The following is a 23,370-nucleotide window of genomic DNA, read 5'->3' on the forward strand; positions in this document are numbered from 1 at the left end:
AAGGCGAGCACGGCCCGGAGCAAGCCGGAGTGATGAGGCTGATTGGTTGGGCACGGGAGCGCCAGGGTGTGGGCTGTGAGCTCTCGCCTCACTCCCAGGGACGCAGGAAACCCGGGCGCATTCGAGCAGCGGCTCCTCCCGGCTCTAAGAAGCCGAGTCCGTTGTTCGTGTCTGACCGGTCTTTCCTTTACGATCTCTCTTCTTCCAAAATTGACATCTTGGTGGCTGGTCCGAAGGAAAGTCCGAGGTAGGGGCGCGCGAAGCTGAGGGCCAGATGGGGACAAGTTCGCAGGAAGGGTCGGGCTCCCCAATTTCCTGAGTTGGGAGAAGGGCTTCGGAGAGGAGGGAGGGGAAGGTTCCTCTTAGCAAGTCCCCCGGGATGCTCCTGGAGCACCCCAGCCCGCAGTCTTCCGCGCTTACCAAGCGCACTGGGTTGCCCTGCCCTGAGCGCAAAGAGCCGGCGCGGTCCGGGGAGCGGGTTTCCCAGCCGGCCGCAGGTGCGCGGGGCAACATCACCGCCCCGAGAGGAGCCCGGACCGAGAGCCCCCGCGGCGGCGTCGGCCAAAGTCCAGGATGCGCCGCCGCCCTCCAGCTGCCGGCGTGGACTATTGTCACCTCCACCTCCTGCGGGTTCCTCATCTGACCGGTGGCCTGTGGTTTCTCCTCAGGTCACAATGGATCCTGAAGGTGGCCGTAATGGAAGAGCAGAGAAGAACTTCTTGAAAATGGGCAAAAAAAGGTAGCCACTTTGTTTCACTTTCATACTGTGCGTGGCTTGAGAAATTTGGGAGATGGATTTCTAGTCTCCAGCTCTGAAATAAAAGAAGATGGTATTTTTAACCTTAAACGCAAATGGTTTTTTTGCGGAAGTTCTCTGGCTGAGTGGAGGACTGCGTTTACGCATTCCCACGGCCTTGGCGAGCTTCTTTCTCAGCCTTCCTGCCCCTGACACGCCACTGCTCTCACATCCTTTTCTGTGGTTCATGAACTTTCTGCTTCACGAGCGCTGTTGCTCGCCCACGTCCCCGGACATGTGCTGCTTGCGCTCTGCTCCGTGGTCCAGTCTCTTGCTTCCGGTAAAACATAAACGTTCTGGTCACAGAAACATTGCATGTTTGTGGCATGGCAGATGGGACAGAAAGCCAAAACCACATGTAGGTGTTAAACGTGGGTTTTTGTTGATGTTGTTATTGTTTTAAAGGAAATGCATATCTGACACTTGTAGAATAAATTCTGAAAAAAGAAGACTGCAGGACCTAGGAAGCTACTAGCCTCGTGTGTAATCATTGGTCATGGAACCACATAGGGAAATGTTAAGTAAATTTTGATCCCAGTGCAGTGTCCATACAGGAAATTTTAAACTTTGCTCCATAGGTTCATTCTTAGTTGTAAATTGTAATAATTAAAAAAAAAAAAAAAACTAAAAGAAGTTAGTATATTATTTTTTTAACGATTTTATTTATTTAGTGAGTATATTATTATTAGAAACGAAGCTTTTCAATGTAAAAGAAAAATGTAAGTAGGGACATCAAAGAAGGTTTCAACAACAATATTAAATTTGAACTGTACTTCAGTATGAACTCACGAGTTTTAAAATAGTTCACTTTCTATCCATTGAAGGGGACAGTAGCAGTGAGTACACTTATTGCCAGATCTTGGTTTCTGAATATCATTCCTCACTAAATGGAAGCTGTACTCCCTGGAGAAATGGCTAATTACAACCATGTATGTTGGGATGGGGGGACACATACAAAAATGAACTTGGACTATTTTTGTTGTTCAAAAAGAACACAAGAGCTGGTCACTGTACTTGATTGTGAAATACTGTATACATTATAGTCCATGAATCTTTAATAAAATTCTGAAATGAAGAGGAAAACAAAAAAGGTGGGAAAAGGTAGTGAGAATAAAGGAATATTTTTTGTAGAAGAATGCCAGCTAACTTATTGGAACCTGCATTGTTATCACTGACTCAGGCAAGTGTTGTTATGGATCTCAAACCATTTGGAGAAAAATTGTATCTAATGATTATCCCAACTGTTTGCTAGGCAAAAAGAAAGTGAGGATTTTCAGTGGAGAGATTTTTGCAGTTAGCAATCTTAACCTAGTGATCAGACCTAGCATCACTCAGTGGAGTCCTGTGTTAGTGACGTGACACCACCTGGGAAGTATGTTTGCAAAAACATTTTGGTCTGAACCCTATCAAGGTTCTAGACTGATGCTGTCCAATAGAAATATAATGTTAGCCCCATTTGTAATTGTTAATTTGCTAGTAGTAACATTAAAAAACTAAAAAAGAAACAAGTGAAATTAATTTTGAAGGTATGTTCTAAAGAAGCTGGAATATCTAAGATATTTCTATATGTAATCAGAATTATTAATAATACAGTTTACATTCTCTTTTTCATACCAAGTTCTCAAATCAGCTGTGCATTTTATACTTACACACATCCCAATTTGGACTCAGTTTGACACTGACCTATCCAGATGCAGGTCAGTCTACAAGACCTCTTATTACTATAAAAAGTCAATGTGGTTGGAGGCAGAAGAAGGACTTATAGATTTAAAAAAGAGACTGGAGTGCCTGGGTGGCTTAGTGAGTTAAACCTCTGCCTTTGGCTTGGGTCATGATCTCAGAGTCCTGGGATCGAGCCCTGCATCTGGCTCTCTGCTCAGCGGGGAGTCTGCTTCCCCCCTCTCTGTGCCTGCCTTTCTGCCCACTTGTGATCTCTGTCAAATAAATAAAATCTTTTAAAAAAAGATAAAAAAGAGATAAAGAGACAAAACCATCCAATATAATATATGAACCTCGATTATATCTAAGTTCAAAATCAGAAAAGGAAAAACCTATAGAAAATATTCTGAGGAAATTTGACAGTAGATTGGATATTAGTTGATATAAAAATTGCTATTTTCTGAAATGTGAAAATGGTAGGAAAATGTGAAGTGCCACGATGTTTACAAGTTACTTTCAAATGGCTCAGCAAAATATTAATGATGATAATGTGTACTGACTTAGACAGATAAAAGAATGTATGGTCAAAATGTGAACAATTGTTGAGTCTAGGTGAATTTTGTGTGCGTAGTCATTATCAGTGTTTTTTCTTTTTCAGTTTTTCTATTTGAAAGTTTTCTTAATGAAAATATTCATATACACGAAAAGAAAAAAACTCTGCATAGTGGAAGGAAGATATTGCCCTTTTTGTTTTTAGGTTGTTTGTTTTGTTTGATACCTTAAAGAATTATGTCCTTAATATACAACCACTTGGAGGGGGTGGCGCCTGGGTGGCTCAGTCCTTAAGCATCTTCCTGCGGCTCAGGTCATGATCCCAGGGTTCTGGGATTGGGCTTCACGTTGGGCTTCCCTGCTCAGCAGGGAGCCTGCTTCTCCCTCTCCCTCTGCCCCTACTTGTGTTCCCTCTCTTGCTGTGTCTTTCTCTGTCAAACAAATAAATAAAATATTTTTTAAAAAATACTCAACCACTTAGGGATGTTGGAGTAAGAAGTACTGAGGTTATGTGGAAGGAGATGGTAAAGAAATGTGTTGGAGCCTGCTCATACCTTCATTTTATTATTGCTTCTTACCCTGCCTATAGACTTCTTTTAACACAAAATTGTGGGTTTTTTAGGTGAGAAATTCTTACTAAGCTGTGTTCATCATCACTGATTTTAATTATTCTTGGTATAACTGTATATTTTTCCCTAGTCTTATTGAGATATAATTGACATACAGCACTATGTAAATTTAAGGTATACAGCTTTATGTTGTGACTTACGTATATTGTGAAATGATTATCACACTATTTTCAGTTAACATCTAGCATCTCATACACATACAATAAAAAGAAAAAGCGAAAAAGACTTTTTTCTGCTTGTGATTAGAACTCTAAGGATCTACTCATAACAACTTTCCTATGTATCATATGGAACTGTTGACTGTACTCCTCCTGATGTACTTTACACCCCTGGGACAGCCTTATCTTTGTACCTTTGGATCAAATTCTTCTCATCTCCATGCCCTGTCAGCCTCTGATAACCACAAATCCCATCTCTTGTTCTGTGAGTTTTTTTTTTTTTTAACTATATGTTCTAATTCGGAATTAAAAAGAAGCATGTGGCTTTCCTAATATGTATATTGGTTGGGTGATAGTATCATTTGGAATATATGTATTTCTAAAGGTCTGATAAGAGACTAGCTTTTTATAAGTCCTGTGTTTCAAGCTGATGAGGATAAATTAATGATCTAGTAGGGATGAGAGATCAATGTGGAAATGTATTTTTATATAATGCAGTATCCTAGAAATCTGAGGTTGCCCTGAATAGTAGCTTAGTGTTTAGGGGACAGGCTTTTCCGTTTAAACTTGGCTTTGTTCCAGCTGTGTGACCTTGGGCAACTTCCTGAGCTCTCTTCACCTGCAGCTTTCTCAGCTCTGACAGAAGGACAAAAATGTGCCTGCCTCACAGAGATTGAGATAAGATTAAATGAGATTGTGTATGGGAAGTGTTTACTTAGCCAGTATTTGAAATATTATAAAATTTCCAGAATAGGAGCAGTTTTAGAGAATGAAAAAATAAATAAAAGGCTTGGAGCTAAAATTCAATTATGTGTGACTGCTTTTTTCCTCTCATCCTGGTTCCAGAGATACTGAAACCATGCTTTATTGGGAATAGGGTGGGACCAATTCTGAAGAGTTATGTTTGTGTATTTTGTGTGTTTTCATGTCCGTCTAACATCACTTTAAAGCCAAATATGGAGTAAGCTGTGGATTTTTTTTTCCTTTAGAAGTCTCTTCAATTCTTTGACCTTGCTTAGCATAAAGAACAAAGACAAAGACGAATTTACTTTTGAACTTGAAAATCTGTATAAAAATCATGTGATTCTTCTCTGGAATAGTCTTTAGTTGGTACATATGAAAATAAAGAGGCAGAGGCTTCTTTCGGTTAGCTGGCTTTCATGTTCTAGGTGGCTGTTACACAGAGTGGAAAACAGCTTATAGCTAGAGTCATTTGAATCTGGGCTCAAAGTAATAATCAGCCTTCTTATTCCTGAGGACAGCTTTCTGACAGTTTACAGACCATCTTTTCTGATCATAGCTTTTCTAGATTGGATTTATTGCCTTAATGGTACATTTAGGGCTCCAGATTTCCTTTCAGAATTAGATTGACTGAGAGAGAATGATTTAATTATCTTTCTTCTTAGGTTAGTTTATGCCCAGCTTCTGATTGCCACCACTCTCCATTCGTAGAAAGATTGAGGATAATATGTAGGTAGTATGTAGATAGAATATCTACTGCTAGCATTGCTTAGATAATGATTAAGAGAATTAACTCTGGAGAATATGAATGATTTTTTAATTACAGATCTTCCTTAACTTAGGTATTTCCCCCAGCCCCATTTTGTTAGTTAAAAATATCGTAAGTTGGGGCGCCTGGGTGGCTCAGTGGGTTAAGCCGCTGCCTTCGGCTCAGGTCATGATCTCAGAGTCCTGGGATCGAGTCCCGCATCGGGCTCTCTGCTCAGCAGGGAGCCTGCTTCCTTCTCTCTCTCTCTCTCTGCCTGCCTCTCAGTGTACTTGTAATTTCTCTCTGTCAAATAAATAAATAAAATCTTTAAAAAAAAAATATCGTAAGTTGAAAATACCTTTCATACACCTAACCTATTGAACATCATAGTTTAGCCTAGCCTACCCTACATGTGCTGAGAACACTTACATTAGCCTGTAGTTGGGCAAAATCATCTAATGCAAAGCCAATTTTGTAACAAAGTGTTGAATATCTCATGTAATTTATTGAATACTGTACTGAAAAACAGCATGGTTGTATGGGTACAGAATGGTTTTAAGTGTATGGGTTGTTTACCCTTATGATCTCATGGCTGACGGAGAGCTGTAGGTCACTGCTTCTGCCCAGCATCAAGAGAGAGTGCTGTACTGCATGTTGCTAGCCCAGGGAAAACATCCAGCTTCCTTACCGGAAGCAGAGTTTCTATTGAATGCATAACCCTTTCTCAGCATCCAAAAGTCAAACCATTGTAAATTGGAGACTGTAGAATGAAAACAGTACGTTCTCTTATGTTTTTAATATTTTTAAAGGTTTTATTCGTTTGAGAGAAAGAGCACAAGCAGGAGGTTGGGGCAGAGGGAGAGGGAGAAGCACACTCCCCGTTGAGCAGGCAGCCCAACACGGGGCTTGATTCCTGGACCCCGGGATTATAACCTGAGCCAAAAGCAAATGTTTAACCATCCAAGCCTCCCAAGCACCCTAGTATTATTTTTAATAATTGCAAAAGTTGTATGTCTGTGTATTCATCATAAAAAATTAGGAAATACCAAAGGTACAAAGAAGAAAATATTTTGATAGAAATCTCAATACCCAGTGATAATCACATATACAGATTTCTAAAATACATGTAAATATTTTTAAACTTCATTAATGGGATCATACTATTAACATATGGTTTTATGGAATAATACAGATGTGTTTCTTTGTCCTATTATTAAATATAGGATCTATGTTCATTTGGTCATTTAAAAATTTATGTAATTTTAATAGTTTTGTGTAATCCTATTACTATTTTTCAGTAAAAAAGATGAGAAGAAAGAAAAGAAACCAACTGTCAGTACATTTGCAATGGTGAGTCTGAATTTACTTAGTGATCAAATTGCTTTGGAAATTTGATTTCTTCCCTAGAAAAGAGATATTTCATCTGGTATAATAATAGTCTTGGAGCATATGTTAATGAAGAGGCAAAATGAATAGGTTTAAGTTAGCTTGTTTTCAGTGGAATGCCAATCATGTCGTATTATGATTGAGCCTCAACAGCCACTCTTCTTGGCTTACATTTCAGTGTTCTGCTAATTTTTTTATGTGGCTTCTGGTCTGTTATCTATGCAAACACTTTTCCTGTGATTGGTCTCAGCCACTAGGTAGAGTGTGGTTCTAACAGGATACAAGTTTCCTTGTCATCAGTGGCTCTCAAATTCTGGCAGATTTGAGGTCAAAGTCTCAGGCACCCAAAAAATAGAAGTTAGCAATGCATTATTTATGACTATGAACCTAGTACCTGTCATCATTTCTTTGTGCTAAATAATAATCTCTAATTTGAAAACCTTTATAAAATTCTTCATCTCATTTTCTGGTTGCATGGTCATTGCTTAGAATTTTTCTTGTGTCAGATTTAGAATAAGACAGGGATTTAAAGCTGTGGTTGGATGATGGTCTCTCTCTACCTGGGTCCTTCTTTTATTCTTTCCCGAGAACCTGTAACACTACTGAACAAATGAAGTCTGACAGTGAGTGCATACTTTATAATTCAGTCATAACACACCAGATGTTTTTTTAAAAGTTGGTGGTGAGGGAGGTGTAGGCTATCTTATAAAGCAGATATTAGCAAATTGACTATAAAATCTTACATGGTCATCTTCTTGCCATAAAGTTGCTCTGGCTATGGTTTCACCTTTTGTCCTATCTCTCCTCTCTTTGGAATATTTTGAGAATGAAACTATATTTTTGGGGCATTCTTAAAAAGACACTCGGGGGGGTGGTGCCCAAGTGGTTCAGTAGGTTAAGTGTCTGATTCTTTATTTCAGCTCAGGTTCATGATCTTAGGCCCTTGGGATTGAACCCTATGTTGGGCTCCATGCCCAGCTTGGAGTCTGCTTGGGATTCTTTTTCTCCCTCTCCCTCTGCCCTTCCCCTGCTCATGCATGCTTGCCCCCTCTTTTTCTCTAAAATAAATAAATCTTTAAAAAAAAAAAGACTACTCAGGTGACCAAGGGGCAGTTTTTGTTTTGTTTTATACTTCATTCTTATTAATTAAAAGAATCTTTTATGTTAAAAAGTTTATATATATGTATATTTGTGTGTGTGTGTGTGTGTGTGTATATATATATATATATATATATATATATATATATGGTTTATTCCCAAGATTTAATTTCAGTTTTGTTATTTTGAGACCAAAATGTTTCTGTCTTTTTTTGTTTAGTTTTTATTATTTGTAGCTTAAATTAAAAAAAAAAAAGTCTCATTTTTGGGGCGCCTGGGTGGCTTGGTGGGTTAAAGCCTCTACCTTCGGCTCAGGTCATGATCCCAGGGTCCTGGGATCCAGCCCTGCACTGGGCTTTCTGCTTGGCCGGGAGCCTGCTTCCCTTCCTCTCTCTCTGCCTGTCTTCCTGCCTACTTGTGATCTCTGTCTGTCAAATAAATAAATAAAATCTTTTTTTTTTTTTAAGTCTCATTTTAGAAAATCTAACAGATCTAGGGACTCCTGAGTGGCACAGTCATTAAGCGTCTGCCTTCAGCTCAGGTCATGATCCCAGGGTCCTGGGATCCAGCCCCACATCGAGCTCCCTGCTCAATGGGGAGCCTGCTTCTCCCTCTCCCACTCCCCCTGCTTGTGTTCCCTCTCTCATTGTCTCTTTCTGTGTCAAATAAAAAATAAAATCTTTTAAAAAAAGAAAATCTAATAAATCTAATATAGAGAGGTAATACCATCCATACAATTTAAGCCACGGAAGAAAAAAATCTGGAGTTTAAGTGTGAGGGAATAACAGCACATACAATACTATATGCCATGTGTTGTCCTAAGTACATAAAACTCATTTAACTGTTACAACTCCCTTTGAGACACATACTACTATTATTCTAATCTTTCAGGTAAAGGAACTAAGTCCAGACATACTAGCTTGCCCACCTAGTACACAACAGGGCCAGGATTCAGACCTGTGAAGTTCATGTTCTCAATCACATTGCTCAAGATAGCATAGAAGGAATATACTGCAAGCCTTTTGAGGAAGAGTTGTATTATTTATATGGCTTTTCCTCATGTCTTTTTCCTGAAGAGCTGACACAGAAAACTGAACTGAACTTGTATGTAAAACTTACAGACATGAGGACACATTCAGAACTTTTCACAGTATAGTGCTGATGTTATCAGCTAAGACTAAAACTCATGTGTCAGGGCCCCCCAAAAGCTCAGGTTCAGTGATTCACTCAGAAGAGAGACTCTCAGGACTCAGCACATTGTCCTACTTGTAATGCTCATGGCTAAGATTTATTAAAGCAAAAGGATACAAAGCAAAATCAAAAGGGGAAAAGGAAAGAGTGAGGCAGAAGTCCAGGAGAAACGAGGCTTAAGCTCCCCTGAGTCTTTGCCCAGTGGAGTCACACTTAAATTGGGACAACTGTGAAATGCTATTAGACAAGCTCATTAGAAACTCAGCACTCAAAATTTGTGCTAGGGGCTGATCATATAGGCTTGGCATATACCAGAATTCCAGACTCATAGAAGGAAGGCAGGTATTCAGCATAGAACACCTATGCCAAATAATTTGGCCACTTTTATCAGTTAACTCCAACCCTAAATCCAAGTTCTAGATGCCCTCCAAGGTCCAGCCTTGGATACAGGTCTTTCGAAACTGCAAGTCTTCAGCTTACAGTATTACCTTACTTCTACTATGAGACTTTTTGGCAATCTTGAGAAAGTCTTGTGATCAAAAAGAGGTAGGCGATATTCAAGTTTTTCTACAAGCATTTTTTAAAAAATACTGGGCCTTGTTTCAACAGAACAAGAAACATAAAAGTAGAATAAAATCTAAAGCAAGTAAGGAAACGGAACAGATGGAAATCAGGACAAGAAAAATACCAGTGGGGCTGCGGTTCCTACACATAGCACTCCTGAAAGATTACACGCTCTTGCCAGAAAGGTGCGGTGGTTTCGACTCTGAACGTTCTACTTCTTGTATCTTATTGAAAAACTAATTTTTTTAAATAGATAAGATCTATTACCTATCTAGTGCTTCCTCTGTGCCACATACTTGTTAAGCACAGTGATCTGATAACCTACGAGGTTGCGCTGACCTTACGCTAGATGATGAAACAGACTCAGACAAGTTAAGCAATGCACTCACAGTCACAGATTTACATAGCTAGTAAGAGGGCAGGTCCAGAATTTGCCACAATCTGCTTACTCCAGAGCTAGAGAGGTTTTTTGTTTTTTTTTTTTTTTAAGATTTTATGTATTTATTTGAGACAAAGAGCACACATGCATGGACAAGCAGTGGAAGGGGCAGAGGGAGAGGAGAAGCTGAATCCCGACTGAACAGGGAGTCCGACGCAGCATCTGAGGACCCTGAGGTGATGACCTGAGCTGAAGGCAGTTGCTTAACCCACAGAGCCACCCAAGTACCCCTCCAGAGCTAGAGCCTTTAACAACTTGAATCATTTATGATAGTTTATGATCGGTTAAGTTTTTATCTGCCCGGAATCAAAGAGTCTTTTTCTTTATGCGTTATCTTCTGGCCACCTGGTCATTCATCATTGGAGACTTTAGCACCAGGCACAGGGTCTCCCTTTCCGCTCTCAGAGCTCCTACTATCTTGCATAAGTTTTATGGTGTTCGGATAATGGCTCCTTGACCTTCACAGGTGCAATCATCTATTTACCCCCTTCACGTCAGCCATCTGCTTGTACACTAACATCCTTTATTATGTTTTGAAACTGTTGTGCCCCTGGAGTGACCTATTGGAGGAGCAGCTTAAATCAGTTGGCCATCTCCTTTCTTTTCAACCTGCTCACTATTCTCTCTGGATGTTTGGCCCGTTGCCCCACCGTTTTTCCAGCAGCTGCTTCTCTTGCCCAAACTAAAAATCATCCTTTTACATGTTATCCAAACAGCATCACGGTCTGCTTTCTTTCACCTGATTGTTGTCGCACACCTCACAACAGGTATATTCCCAGCCAGAATTTTACCCCTCCTCTTCTCACTGGCTAAGTCAAACCTCTACACTTTTCAAATTTCCCACTTCTCTTCTCTTCTTCCCCCTTTGGTGGATGAGCTCTTCTTTTATTTCACAAACAGAATATACAAGCCTGTCTCTCCCTGGGTCAGATCCTTCCTCCTTCCCTCCTAAGGTAACAGAGGAAGAATCTGATTCTTTTTTTTTTTTTTAAGATATTTATTTATTTATCAGAGAGAGAGAGGGAGATAGAGCAAGCACAGGCAGACAGAATGGCAGGCACAGGCAGAGGGAGATGTGGGACTCGATCCCAGGACGCTGGGATCATGACCTGAGCCGAAGGCAGCTGCTTAACCAACTGAGCCACCCAGGTGTCACAAGAATCTGATTCTTAAAACTTATCATTCATGAGGGGCATCTGGGTGACTCTCCCTCCCTTCTAATACTCTTGCTTGTTTCCTGGAGTCGGGTCTCTCATAGTTTATCTCCCACTCCGATTTCTCCCCCTTCATTTTTCCTCTTCTCCTAATGTCCTGCATGCTATTCTTTATGCTCCACAAATAAGTGAAACCATATGATAATTGACTTTCTCTGTTTGACTTATTTCACTCAGCATAATCTCCTTTCACATAGACATTTCCAAATTCATGCAAGACTTTTCCCGTTTCAGTTTCACTCCACACAGTTTTAGTATCTTCTATCCATTTGCAGCGGTTTCCTTTACCAATTTGTAGTTACTTTTGTTCCTCCATTGAGGACGTTGGCATGTAACTGCTTCTAGGTCTCTCACTTGTGCTCTCATCATTCTTTTATTTGGGTAACCTTAATAATGACTCCTTGGCCTGATGTTCTTTGACCTTTTCAGTTCCAACAGCCTTCACTCCTGCCCTAATAAATTATACTTGTGAACACGGACCTTGGGTTTATCACCTGGGTGGACTTCCACCTAAGAAGCTATAAACTCAAAGGTGTCACTCTTCAACATTTCAGCCTCAATATTTGATTCCTTTTATCTTTGTTATCCTTTTTTGGACTTTGTGTACTAACTTACTCTTGCTTTTGTAATAAAGCACCACGAATTTAGTGTCTTCAAACAACACAAATTTATTACCTTATAGTTCTGGGACCTGAAGTCTCACTGGGCTAAAATCAAGGTGTCAACAGAGCAGGATCCCTTCTGGAGACTCAAGATAAAATGTTTCCTTCCCCCCCTCTCAATTTCTAGAGACTGCCTGCCCTCCTAGACTTAAGGCCTCTTCCTGCATCCCTCCAACCTCTTCAGTCATCATTTTTCCTGCTGAGTCTGAACCCCACCCCACCCCCCACTCCCTCTTATAAGTATCCTTGTTTTTACATTTGGTCCACTTGGATAATACAGGATCTATAATACAGGCCCTATCTCAAGATCCTTAATATCTGTAAAGTCCTTTTTACCATGTAAGGAAACATTCACAGTTTCCTGGGATTAGCATATGGTCCTGTGTACGGAGCAGGGGCATTATAGTGCCTACCACACCTGGCCAAGGCTTTGTTCTCTCAGCCATTCTCTATTGCTGGTCCCCTTGCTCCATTTCTGCTCTCCTGAAAGCCATTCTATCCTTGGTAGCCACATAAAATCTCCTCAGTTCCTGCCTTTCTTTTGTATTTAGTTGGGAAGTTTAGAGTAAAACCCAGAGTCATTCCTCTGGCTGGAAAGGCCCTGTGTAATCTGTCCTCTGGCTCGTCTCTGATCTCATTGCAGACAAACCTCCTGTACTCTGTCCTTGCCACAGTGATGATTCTGTTTGGTCCTTGAGATACACAGAGCTTTTTTTCACCATAGGACCTTTGCATTTGCCTTTCCTGCCTGAAATGTTCTGTCTCCAGATCATCAAGAAACTAACTATATCCTTCCTGTCATTGAGGTCTTAGCTCAAATGTTGTCTTCTCAGACAGGAAGTCCCTAACCAGGCAGGCTAAGCCAGCTGACTCTGCTGTCATTGTGGTCTAAGCTCTATGAGGGAGGGAGTTTTTATATGTTTTCTTTACTAGGTATTTACATACTGAGTGAATATTGAATACATCAATCCCCCCTTTTTCTATTTGCATTTGAGTGTATACTCTATGAGGACGGGTAGCTTGTCTTTTTCACTGTTGTTGCCACTACCTAGAACCAAACATGAGCCTTACTAGTTTCTTAACAAATAATCTTTCGAACGTTGAATGAATGAATAAATTCATGGATTCATTGACTTCTTTCTCCAACCCAGGCACCATGGTAAGTCAAGTTAACCATCAAGCCTGCTGAATATTACCTAAACCACTTGCCTTTATGTCATCCTTCCTTCTACATAGTTCTGGGTGCAGGCCTCCTATCTTTCTTATCAATATCTAGCCAAACATCTTACATTTCCTTATATTTGAAGGGCTCTGATTATAATTAGTTTAAGCCTCTGTCTGACATTTTACCTGATGTGTCACAACATTGTTTTCATTTCCTTCACTGTAAACTAATGAACAGTCTTATTAATTTTTACATTTCCTAAACCCATAACAGTACTTGCTTATATTATATTGTGTGCCTAATTAAAGTTTATTTCTCACTTTCATTCTCACAACCACCATGTGAGGCTTGCTGCCTATATGAATATTTTCCTCATTTTATAAATGTAGATACTGAGGTATTGTTAAGAGATTATTTTCCCCAAACTTCCCTTCCTATTAAGTGATAGAACTAGACATTTCACTGAGGCCTTTGTGCTACTTAGTCTTATGTTACTACTTTCCTCAAATCTTATTACTTTGTCTCCAGAAATCAAATTTGTGTCTCCTGTCACAAATAAACATGAGGTTCTGAGCTCTGTCTGCTTTGTCCTTGTTCTTGGAAACATGTTTGTATCTGTGCCTACTCTTAGCTTGTTCCTTCTAGCTTGAGATGAAGCTTAAGCTTTGCCTGTTTGAGAACCATTCTCCCTTTACCAAGTTTTAATGTGAAGACTTTCAGACATCTGGAAAAGTAGAACAATAAAACTCATGCTCATATACCCATTGTTTGTATCTAACAACTGTTAACATTTTGCCTCCCATTTCACCTGAAATTATAGATTTTGTGATGTTTCTTGCATAGCTGCCTGTTGACACACCTCAAAATTTTTCCTACATGACATTTTCTTATAAAACATAACATAGTGTTGAATTTAATAAAGTGAGGACTAATTCCTTAATATTATGTAATGTCCAGTTCACGTTCACATATTTCCTGTTATCTCTGAAAAGAAATATCTTTTACAATTGATTTGTTTGAAAGAGGATCTAGTCAGTGACATTACTTAGATATTGTGTTTTCCAAGTCTAGAAGCTTTCTTGTTCAAAATGACTGAAATGACTATACTGTTGAATGACTGAAATGACTATACATGCTGAAAAGACTATACTGTTTGTCCTATAGAATGCTTCATCTTCTAGACTCTTTTTATTGCTTTCTTATGGCATCATTTCACTTGTTCTTCTATGGCTTACATTTTTAATATTCTGAAAATTATAAACATTCACATTACATATTTTGCGGTAAGAAGATTGTGTGGGGGATGCTGTGTGCTTCATATCTGGAAATATCAAATGTCAGAATATTTGACTTCTCTACAATACTAAATTTGATCACTTGGTTAAGGTGATGACATATTGAACCCTTCCATTGTGAAAGGACTTGTACCCCCTTGAAGCTGAGTGGTGCTGGGGCATCATGGGGATATCTTGTTTACCCATTAGATATAAGATCCACTAATGATCCATCTACTCAGGTTCTTGAAACATTTTTTTTCTTTGTTCTGTAGGATGTTGCCCAATTCAGTTTCCTTCCTGTTTGTTTACCAGTCACCACTGTGCCTGATGTACCTGTAAACATGTGTGAGACTTCATTAACTAGTCTGTCCTCGATGTTGCTGTCAGGTGTCCGTTCTCTTGCTTTTCCTTTTGCCCCAGTCAACATGCTGTCTTGATTACTTCATTTTCAAATTATTCTTGATCCCAGTCACTCTTTCTCTCTTCCTGGATGATCTTATCCAACTCACATGACTTCTGCTATATACGCCAGTATCATGAAACTGCGTTCCAAACTCAGAATTCCTTCCATGAGCATTCTCGGATAGCATTTCCAGGATGAGCCATCATCCTGGAAATCAAATAGCACAAAAAGAAATTTCCTGTGTCCCTTCCCTCCAACTCTTGTCTCCTCTGGTTTGCCCTCACTCCGTGAAGGGTGCTTCTTGGCCAGTCAGCTTTTTATTACTGCTTCTACACCACATACCCCCATCTTCTCTGAGCATACTGCTCTGCTGCCTGTTCTTTTTGGCTGGAACGCCTTCTTTCTTGCTTCTGAACACATGCCAAACTTTCAAGCCTGGGAAGATGAAAAACCTCCTCTGTGGGGCTTTTCCACAAAGGAGGAAATGACCATTTGCTCTTTTTTATGTCTGCTTTACTGCATACACTACGCTGTCTTAGCGTGCAGTATATAGATTGCATATACTTCTTTGCTTGGCCTTCCTTCTCCTTTTTAAGCACTTTGACGGCAAGACTTACACCTTTGGTGTTTATCTGTCTTTTCTTAGTCATTGGGTAGGCATTGAGTAAATATTTATATTCGTGGCCTGCTTGTTTTTATTATGGTCAGTGACTAGTTTTGGTGGTAAAAGATCCTATGGGAGTGGTGATGAGAGAAATCTTTGTATATCAACTATTTTCTCTTCCTCTACTAAGGAACATGATATTTTATCCACTTTAAAGGAGTCTCTAAGAGAAAATAAATGGCTTCTGTCCATCTCTTTCTCCTTATTTATGTTTTTTAAAAAATATTTTATTTATTTATTTGAGAGAAAGACAGAGTGAGAGAGAGCATGAGAGGGGAGAAGGTCAAAAGGAGAAGCAGACTCCGCATGAAGCTGGGAGCCCGATGTGGGACTCTATCCCAGGACTCTGGGATCGTGACCTGAGCTGAAGGCAGTCAGTCGCCTAAACAAGGCACCCCTTATTTATGATTTTTTTTTTTAAGAGATGGATGAATGCTTAGTTAAGACAAAGTAAATAATGACAAAATTTAGCTTATGTTTCAATAAAATATGAAAGAAGTGCCAAAAAACACATTTTCCCTGTTTTAGTTTATAAAGAAGAGGATGTTATTGATTATGGATATGTCATTAACTCAAATTTGAGCTTGCTTTTCTAAGAGCTAGAAATGTTTTTTAAAATATTTATTTATTTAAGAGATAGAAAGAGAGAGGCTTTTGTGCTCTGCTTCTGTCGGGGTAGAGGATGAGAATCTTCACGCAATGCCGGGCTCAATCTCGAAACCCATGAGATCACGACCGGATCTGAAACCAAGGGTCAGATGGTTAACTGACTGAGTCAGTCAGAATCTTCACGCAATGCCGGGCTCAATCTCAAAACCCATGAGATCACGACCTGATCTGAAACCAAGGGTCAGATGGTTAACTGACTGAGTCACCCAGGTGCCCCTAGAAAAAGTTTGAAGTATATATTAGATATTTTTCTTCCACCAAACTTGAATTTTTGCTAATTAAAAAAAAAAATATTTATTTATTTGAAAGAGAGAGAAAATATGTGGGAGAGGCAGAGGGAGAGAATCTTCAAACAGACTCCACACTGAGCACAGAGTCTGACATAGGGCTTGATCTCACGACCCTGAGATCATGATCTGAGCCAAAACCAAAAGTTGAACACTTAACCAATCCACCTAGGCACCCTGAATTTTTGCTAATTTTAAAGCTCAGCTTTACCAATGCTTTCCTACTTCATGAGCTGCCAGTCACTACTGCCAAGAACTGTTCTGCCTTTTATTTCTCCACTTGTCAATTCTGTACGTATTCCTAGTTGTTACTACTATTAGTTCCTTTTTAGCTAACTTTAAGATTGGTTTCTGTCTCCTTGTCTCAAATCTTTCTGCTGATGTGTCTTTTATGTTGCCTGATCTTGATCTTTGTTTTGGTTTAGGTTCCCTGCCTAGACCTATGATTCTTTTTTTATCCACTCTCCTCCCTAGATTACAAACCTGCTGACTCTACCTCATGCAACCACAGGACAATCCCCTGCATTGGGGTTTATCCACAAACCCTCACAGAATGCTTCATCTGTCTGTTTTCTTTCATTTGGTTGTCTTTCAGTCCTTAACTAGTTCCTTGAATAATATGGCAGAAGTATTGATTTCTTCTCAAGTGCACTGCCACAGAGCCTTGAGCCCATTCCCATTACTGTCTGTTCTCATCACTTTCTGGGTCTAGAGAAGCTGTCTTTACTTTTGACCTGCCTATGATTAAAGAGATTATGCACATCTACATTGGTCAGGCATTATGGCTATATTCTACCTTTTAAGGAAATCTCTTTTGGGGAAGCATGCATATAATGGATTCTTCCTTTCTCCTTCCTTCTTACTATTGAGGCCTGATTGCATTCAGATAATTTTACCTTCATGCTAATTTCATTATGTGGCAGATCTTTTACTCAAGCAATTTTCCAAAGCAGCAAAATACTTCCTTAGTGGTGGCCTCAGAGGGGACTTTGACAGTAAAGATTTTTCTTGGTTAAAAAAAAATTGAGATGAAAAGTGGTTTCTACCCTTGGAAATCAGAAGAACAAATACATATTTTTATAGTTGTACCTTTAAAGAATTTTACAATTTTCCAGAATGTCCCATCCCTCTCGTCAAACCTCATATATAAGAAAAGAAGACAAACTGAGTCCAATATGAAGAAGTAGGTCAGAACTGAGTATAAGAGTCAAATGCCCATTTAGAATTAGGCTATCATAATTGTTTAGGTTGGACCAGGATGGTAGTAGTAGTAGTAGAAGAAATGAGATTGTTAGGATTGTTAGAAATGAGAAATGTTAGGATTTTGGATGTATTTGGAAAGTAGAGCAAACTATCCATAAAACTGTGCTAATTAAGTGGGTAGGAGAAGAATAAATGAAACAAGATGGGATTGGGAGGGAGACAAACCATAAGTGACCCTTGATCTCACAAAACAAGCTGAGGGTTGCTTGGGGGAGGGGGTTTGGGAGAAGGGGGTGGGATTATGGACATTGGGGAGGGTATGTGCTTTGGTGAGTGCTGTGAAGTGTGTAAACCTGGTGATTCACAGACCTGTACCCCTGGGGATAAAAATATATGTTTATAAAAAATAAAAAATAATATAAAAAAAATACTGTGCTAATTGTTCCTCTTCTTTACATTTCCTTTTTTTTTTTTTTTTCAGTTTCGCTACTCAAATTGGCTTGATAAGTTGTATATGCTGGTGGGGACAATGGCTGCCATCATCCATGGAGCTGCACTCCCCCTCATGATGCTGGTGTTTGGAAACATGACAGATAGCTTTGCAAATGCAGGAATTGCAGGAAACGTAACTTTCATAAACACAACTAATGGAAGTAAGTATTATTTGCAGCACTGATTTTATTGGAAACTTAAAAATCTGTCACCTAAAAGCAATGTTTAGTAAATATACTAGTGGGTTTACCTGTGTGGAAGTTGAAGGGATCTGGCCTACAGTTCCTATTGGTACTTGGTACCAATTGGTAATTGGTAGTTTGAGAAGATAATATTCACAAGCATCAGAATCCACTTTGGAAGTGCTGGCAGAGATATGTAGAAAAAGATAGCTCTGTTAAGTCAGAAAAATCCCAGGAAGTTTCAGGAAGAGGTAAAAAAACAAAACAAAAAAACCCACCTAATCTAGACATCAAATGATAAGTAGGAATCAGTCATGAGATTCTTTGACATGATAGATATGTGTGTCAGAGATAGGAGTCCAGGATGATTCTAAAATGTGTAGCCTGAGAAGCAGAATAGACTGGATCTGGATGCAGTTACTATCAAGAAAGACCAAAAAAAAAAAAAAAAAAAAGACAGTAGGTTTGGGCAATAAATACCAGAAACTTAACTTTGGGTATTGTCACAGGTTGGGCTCCTTGGAGAAATATGGCCAAGAGAAGTTGTGTGTGTGTGTGTGTGTGTGTGTGTGTGTGTGTTAGGATGGAAGAAATAATAGCTTGTGTGTGTGTTAGGATGGAAGAAATAATAGCTTATTTGTATGCTAGTAGAAATGATCCAAAAGATAGGGAAGAAAAATGATGCTTTGAGAGTGAGGGAAGAGAGTTGTTTGCATGATGTCCTTGACAAAGGATGGAATATAATGCCCCAAAGGAATATTTGCTTTAGGTAGAAGCACAGATAAACTTATCCACTGTAATGGGTGGAAATGGAGAACATGTGAGTGCCAGCGCCCAAAGCTGACTTAAGGAGGAGGTGAGAATTTGTGGAAGTTTTCTTGGGATTACTTCAATTTTCTCAGTGAAGTGAGAAGTAAGACACGTGGCTGATAAAGGAAGGAGATCTAAAACAGTCTTCCAGGAGAGCAGGAAAGAGACTGAACCATTGAAAATATTTGGGAGCCATACACACTCTCACATTCACAGTTGACCGAGGAGGAACTGGTTGATATCTCTGAGCAAAAGAGTCACCTTTGGTCAAGCCTAGATTGATTAAAACTCAGCTTCCCAAAGACTTACAGCCTGGTGTGCGCTCAAGTGGTAGAGCTTTTGAAAATGTCTGTTTGAGAATACATTTGATAATACATGGATATTCACATAGCTTTTTCAATTTTTAGTCTCTGATGAATGTTATGAATCTTTTCCCCCAAAATGTGCGTATAAATATTCATACTGATTTGGGGTACTTATAGATCCTTTGATACCTGTCAGTGGTCCTAGGAACCCCATTTTTGTAATTCTGGAGAATGCATTGTTTACCTTGAGGCTGGCTTACTTGAGTTCTGTGAATGCAGATAGGAGTTGGGCCAGAAAATTTTAAAGTATGTTTGAGCTATGTAAAATTCCTGTGTGTTTATTATGTCCTTTTATGGCATCCAAAAGGAGCTGCCAGAAGATCCATCTTGGAATTGGCCCCTTTCTTTTATACCATTCACCCAAAGGAAGTTCACAGCGCTAGGTTTATTGGTTCCTCTGCATGCTGTATCTGGCAATATTCTTTGGAGTTAGTTTTCCTAACACATTACAGTGGAAGAATCAACTCTTTAGTACTCTGGTAGCCCAGTAGATCTTATGTATACATCTGTGCCCATTCATTTTGGTTTAAGATTTTATTTTATTTTATTTTTTGAGAGAGAGAGAGAGAGAGAGCATACAAGAGGAGGGTAGAGGGAGAAGCAAATTCCCCACTGAACAGGGAGCCCAATGTGGGACTTGATCCCAGGACCCTGAGATCATAACCTGAGCTGAAGGCAGACGCTTAACCCACTGAGCCATCCAGATGCCCCCATCTGTGCCCATGCTGATTCTCAACTACTGTAATGTCCAGTGGCCTTTTTTTAGAAACTGCATTAAGATTTTTTAAAAAGATTTTATTTATTTATTTGAGACACACAGAAAGATCACAAGTAGGCAGAGAGGCAGGCAGAGAGAGGGGAGGAAGCAGGCTCCCCGCTGAGCTGAGAGTCTGATGTGGGACTCGATTCCAGGACCCTGAAACCATGACCCAAGCCAAAGGCAGAGGCTTTAACCCACTGAGCCACCAAGATTTTTATACACTATATTTTCATTACCCAGATATTATCTCTTACTTTATGAAAAAACAGTAGATTTCTTTAAGTGGGAGTACTAATCATGACTATGTCTACCTCCTGCAGATATGATGAGATGGACAGTAATCAGACTCATTTATCTAATAAGCATGAATGAGTTCCCAGACAGTGGTCCAGGTGCAGAGACTAGCTCCCTGAGAGGCCTGTGTGTTTGTCTACTGATCAGTCTCCCAGACTGGAGAATGACTGCATGGGCTGGTCACAGCAGGCTCCTTCATAGATGCCTGCAATACGTGTTTTCCAGCTGGGGTTGTAGTTGACGTTGCATTCCTCGCCTGTACTCCTCCTTTAGCTCACTCTTCTAATCTTGGGAAAGCTTTGAACTGTGCTTCTATCAGGCTTTTAGGAGAAACCATATTCAATGTTAGAAGCAGGCTCTGGAATTGGACTGCCTGGCCACAGCCTCCCTACCTTCACCATTTTTTAGTTTTGAGCTTTGGGGGATTTCTTCATATTCTAATTTCCTTGTCTATAAAAATGTTGACTTTTTAATGTTCTTTTACGTAGAACATATTCTATGTAGAACATATTTCATGGAGTGGTTGTGAAAATTAAATGGATTAGTCATTTAAGGCTCAAAGAACAGGGCCTAGTTTATAAAAAGCACTCAGTAAATGGTCATTACCATGGTCATGTCATTAGTAAACTCATGCTTCCATGTTCTTCACAGAAAACCTACATAACTTGCAATGATGATATGGTTTTTTATATCATTTCATCTTTACAGAACTCTGTGACACTCATTTTTATATTGTTTAAAGCTTGAGACATATCTAGAGTTACTCAGTCCTTGTTATAGATGTGGATAATTGTACATTTCAGCAGCATTTCCTTAGTAACTGTGAACCACTAGCCATGCCTGAGAAGGCAAGGTCCTCAAACGATGGCCCAGGGGTCAAATCTGGACTGTTGCCTAATTTTTTTTTAAAGATTTTATTTATTTATTTGACAGATAGAGATCACAAGTAGGCAGAGAGACAGGCAGATAGAGGGGGAAGAAGGATTGCAGGGCTCGATCCCAGGATCCTGAGATCACGACCTGAGCCAAAGGCAGAGGCTTAACCCACTGAACTCCCCAGGCACCCCTGTTGCCTAATTTTGTACTGCTTGTGAGCTAAAGGATGGTTTTCTATTTTTAAATCATTGGGGGAGAAAAAGAAAAGAAGAACAATATTTTTTGACACAGGATAATTATATAAAATTGAAATTTCAGTATCTGCAAATAAAATTTTAATGGAATACAGCTATGCCCAATCATTTGCATATTTTTGGTGGCTTTTTTGACACTCCTCTGTGCAGTAGAATTATTGTGACAGAGACCATATGGTCTCCAAAGCCTAAAGTATTTACCTTCTGTCTCTTTCTGGTAAAGGATCACCAGTCCCTGAGGTCGGGCACTGAATGGGGGGGTTATTATCTTCAATTGTTCAACCTGTAAATTTGTGCTAAACTGTTCCACATGCCAGGCACAGTACATGTCCTAAGTATTCATTCCCACCCTCCAAGAGACTTAGTGGGGTGGGAGGAATGAATACATGAACCCACAAATGTGGGTATTAGTGCTGTGATACAGAGATGCACAAAATACCTGGGAAAGGAGAAGGGCACCTGACTCCATATATAAGAATCGTAGGAGGGGTCCAAGAGGAGGTGATAACCAGATTTGATCAGCATCGTACCTCTCTCCTGCACAAAATAAACATGTTCTATGTAACAAGTGAAATTCCTCTAAAATAAATATTGAGGAAGAAATAAGTTAATATCCTTCTCTCAGCACCACCCCTTATTGCCACTACCCTGCTATATATCCTTCCGTGTGTTTCCAGAAGCAGTGTGCAATCTCTACTGCAATTTTTAGTCAGGGACACTCAGTTCCCTGTCGCTCACCTGCTTGTCTGCAGATTGCCATTTCCAGATAACAAATCATTTGTGGGGACAGCCTCAAAGGCTTTGATGCTGGGCCTAGAGATGAGAGCAAATGAGCTCCCTGATGTTTCTGGAGGCAGAGCCAGTCTACTGGACTCCCAGGACCCTGACACTCTGACCTTTCTTCTTTTGCCCTCCCACTGTAATACCTCATTACCTCTCCATGGGGGTAGACTAAGGACCAGAACCTCCTTTCTGGACAAGAAGTATTCCTTATGTAGAGGAGACTTGGATTTGCTAAGGCTTTTAAAGCCTGCGAGTTTTACAGTAAACATTGGGTTTAACCAGACAGCTCTTAAAACTTAAAGTGAGCAGATCCCTCTATGCTGCTACAGTAAACCCCTGCAAGAGGTCTTTCTTTTCTGCCGATGTCTTGTGCTGATAATCAGACATGGGCCTTTGTCCTGCTCTTTTTGTTGTGGACCTGATTTCTTGACACCCTACTCCCATCTGTCTTTATCTTGTTTTTAGAATTTTCCTTTGCCTGAAAATCTCTGATGATTCAGGCCTGGGGAACTCTCTGGTTTTGTTATACAACTTTGCTGAACAAAAATTAACCACCGCTGAATTTCTGTCATATTCCGTGAATTCTCATCTTTCTCGGGAGACTTTAAACTTTCTGGAAATGCACAGATAAAGACGATTGTGATTTTAGACATGTGTTGAAGATGACAGGTTGGGTACAACTGTAAATGACAGCCAGGCAGTTGAAGAAATAAGACTGAATCTTGGCTTTCAGAAAAAGACTAGAGAGTGGACAATATTTGAGTGGAAGGGATGTTAAACTTCCTGGGATAGGATGTAGAGAAACGTAGAAAGAGTGAGAGCCTTGAGCCTTGAGAAAAGACTCCATCGTTTACAATAACTAAAACTAACGTTTACTGAGCATTTAAGATTTGTGGGCGCTCTTCTTAATACATTACATGTATGGACTCCTTCATTCTTGACAGATTAGGAAAGGGGTCTAGAGGGTTGAGTAAATTTAAATTGCCTCTGGTCATAGAGATGGTAATAAGGATTCGAGCCCAGGCAGTCTGGTCCCAGGCCCATGCACT

The 23,370-nt window shown here is 39.8% G+C and overlaps 1 protein-coding gene across 1 annotated transcript in view; it reads left to right on the plus strand.

Moving 5' to 3' along the window:
• Positions 1-26: 26 nt before the first annotated feature.
• Positions 27-23,370, plus strand: part of ABCB1 (ATP binding cassette subfamily B member 1) — a 108,386-nt gene continuing 85,042 nt past the window's right edge. Inside the window, exons 1-4 of the mRNA XM_082692371.1 lie at positions 27-247; positions 669-739; positions 6,582-6,633; positions 17,987-18,158. Of these exons, the coding sequence (XP_082548497.1) occupies positions 675-739; positions 6,582-6,633; positions 17,987-18,158 (289 nt within the window). The 5' untranslated portion in view covers positions 27-247; positions 669-674. The remainder of the gene's footprint in view (positions 248-668; positions 740-6,581; positions 6,634-17,986; positions 18,159-23,370) is intronic.

This window comes from Mustela nivalis, assembly GCF_964662115.1.
Source record: "Mustela nivalis genome assembly, chromosome: 12".
Classification (NCBI taxonomy): domain Eukaryota; kingdom Metazoa; phylum Chordata; class Mammalia; order Carnivora; family Mustelidae; genus Mustela; species Mustela nivalis.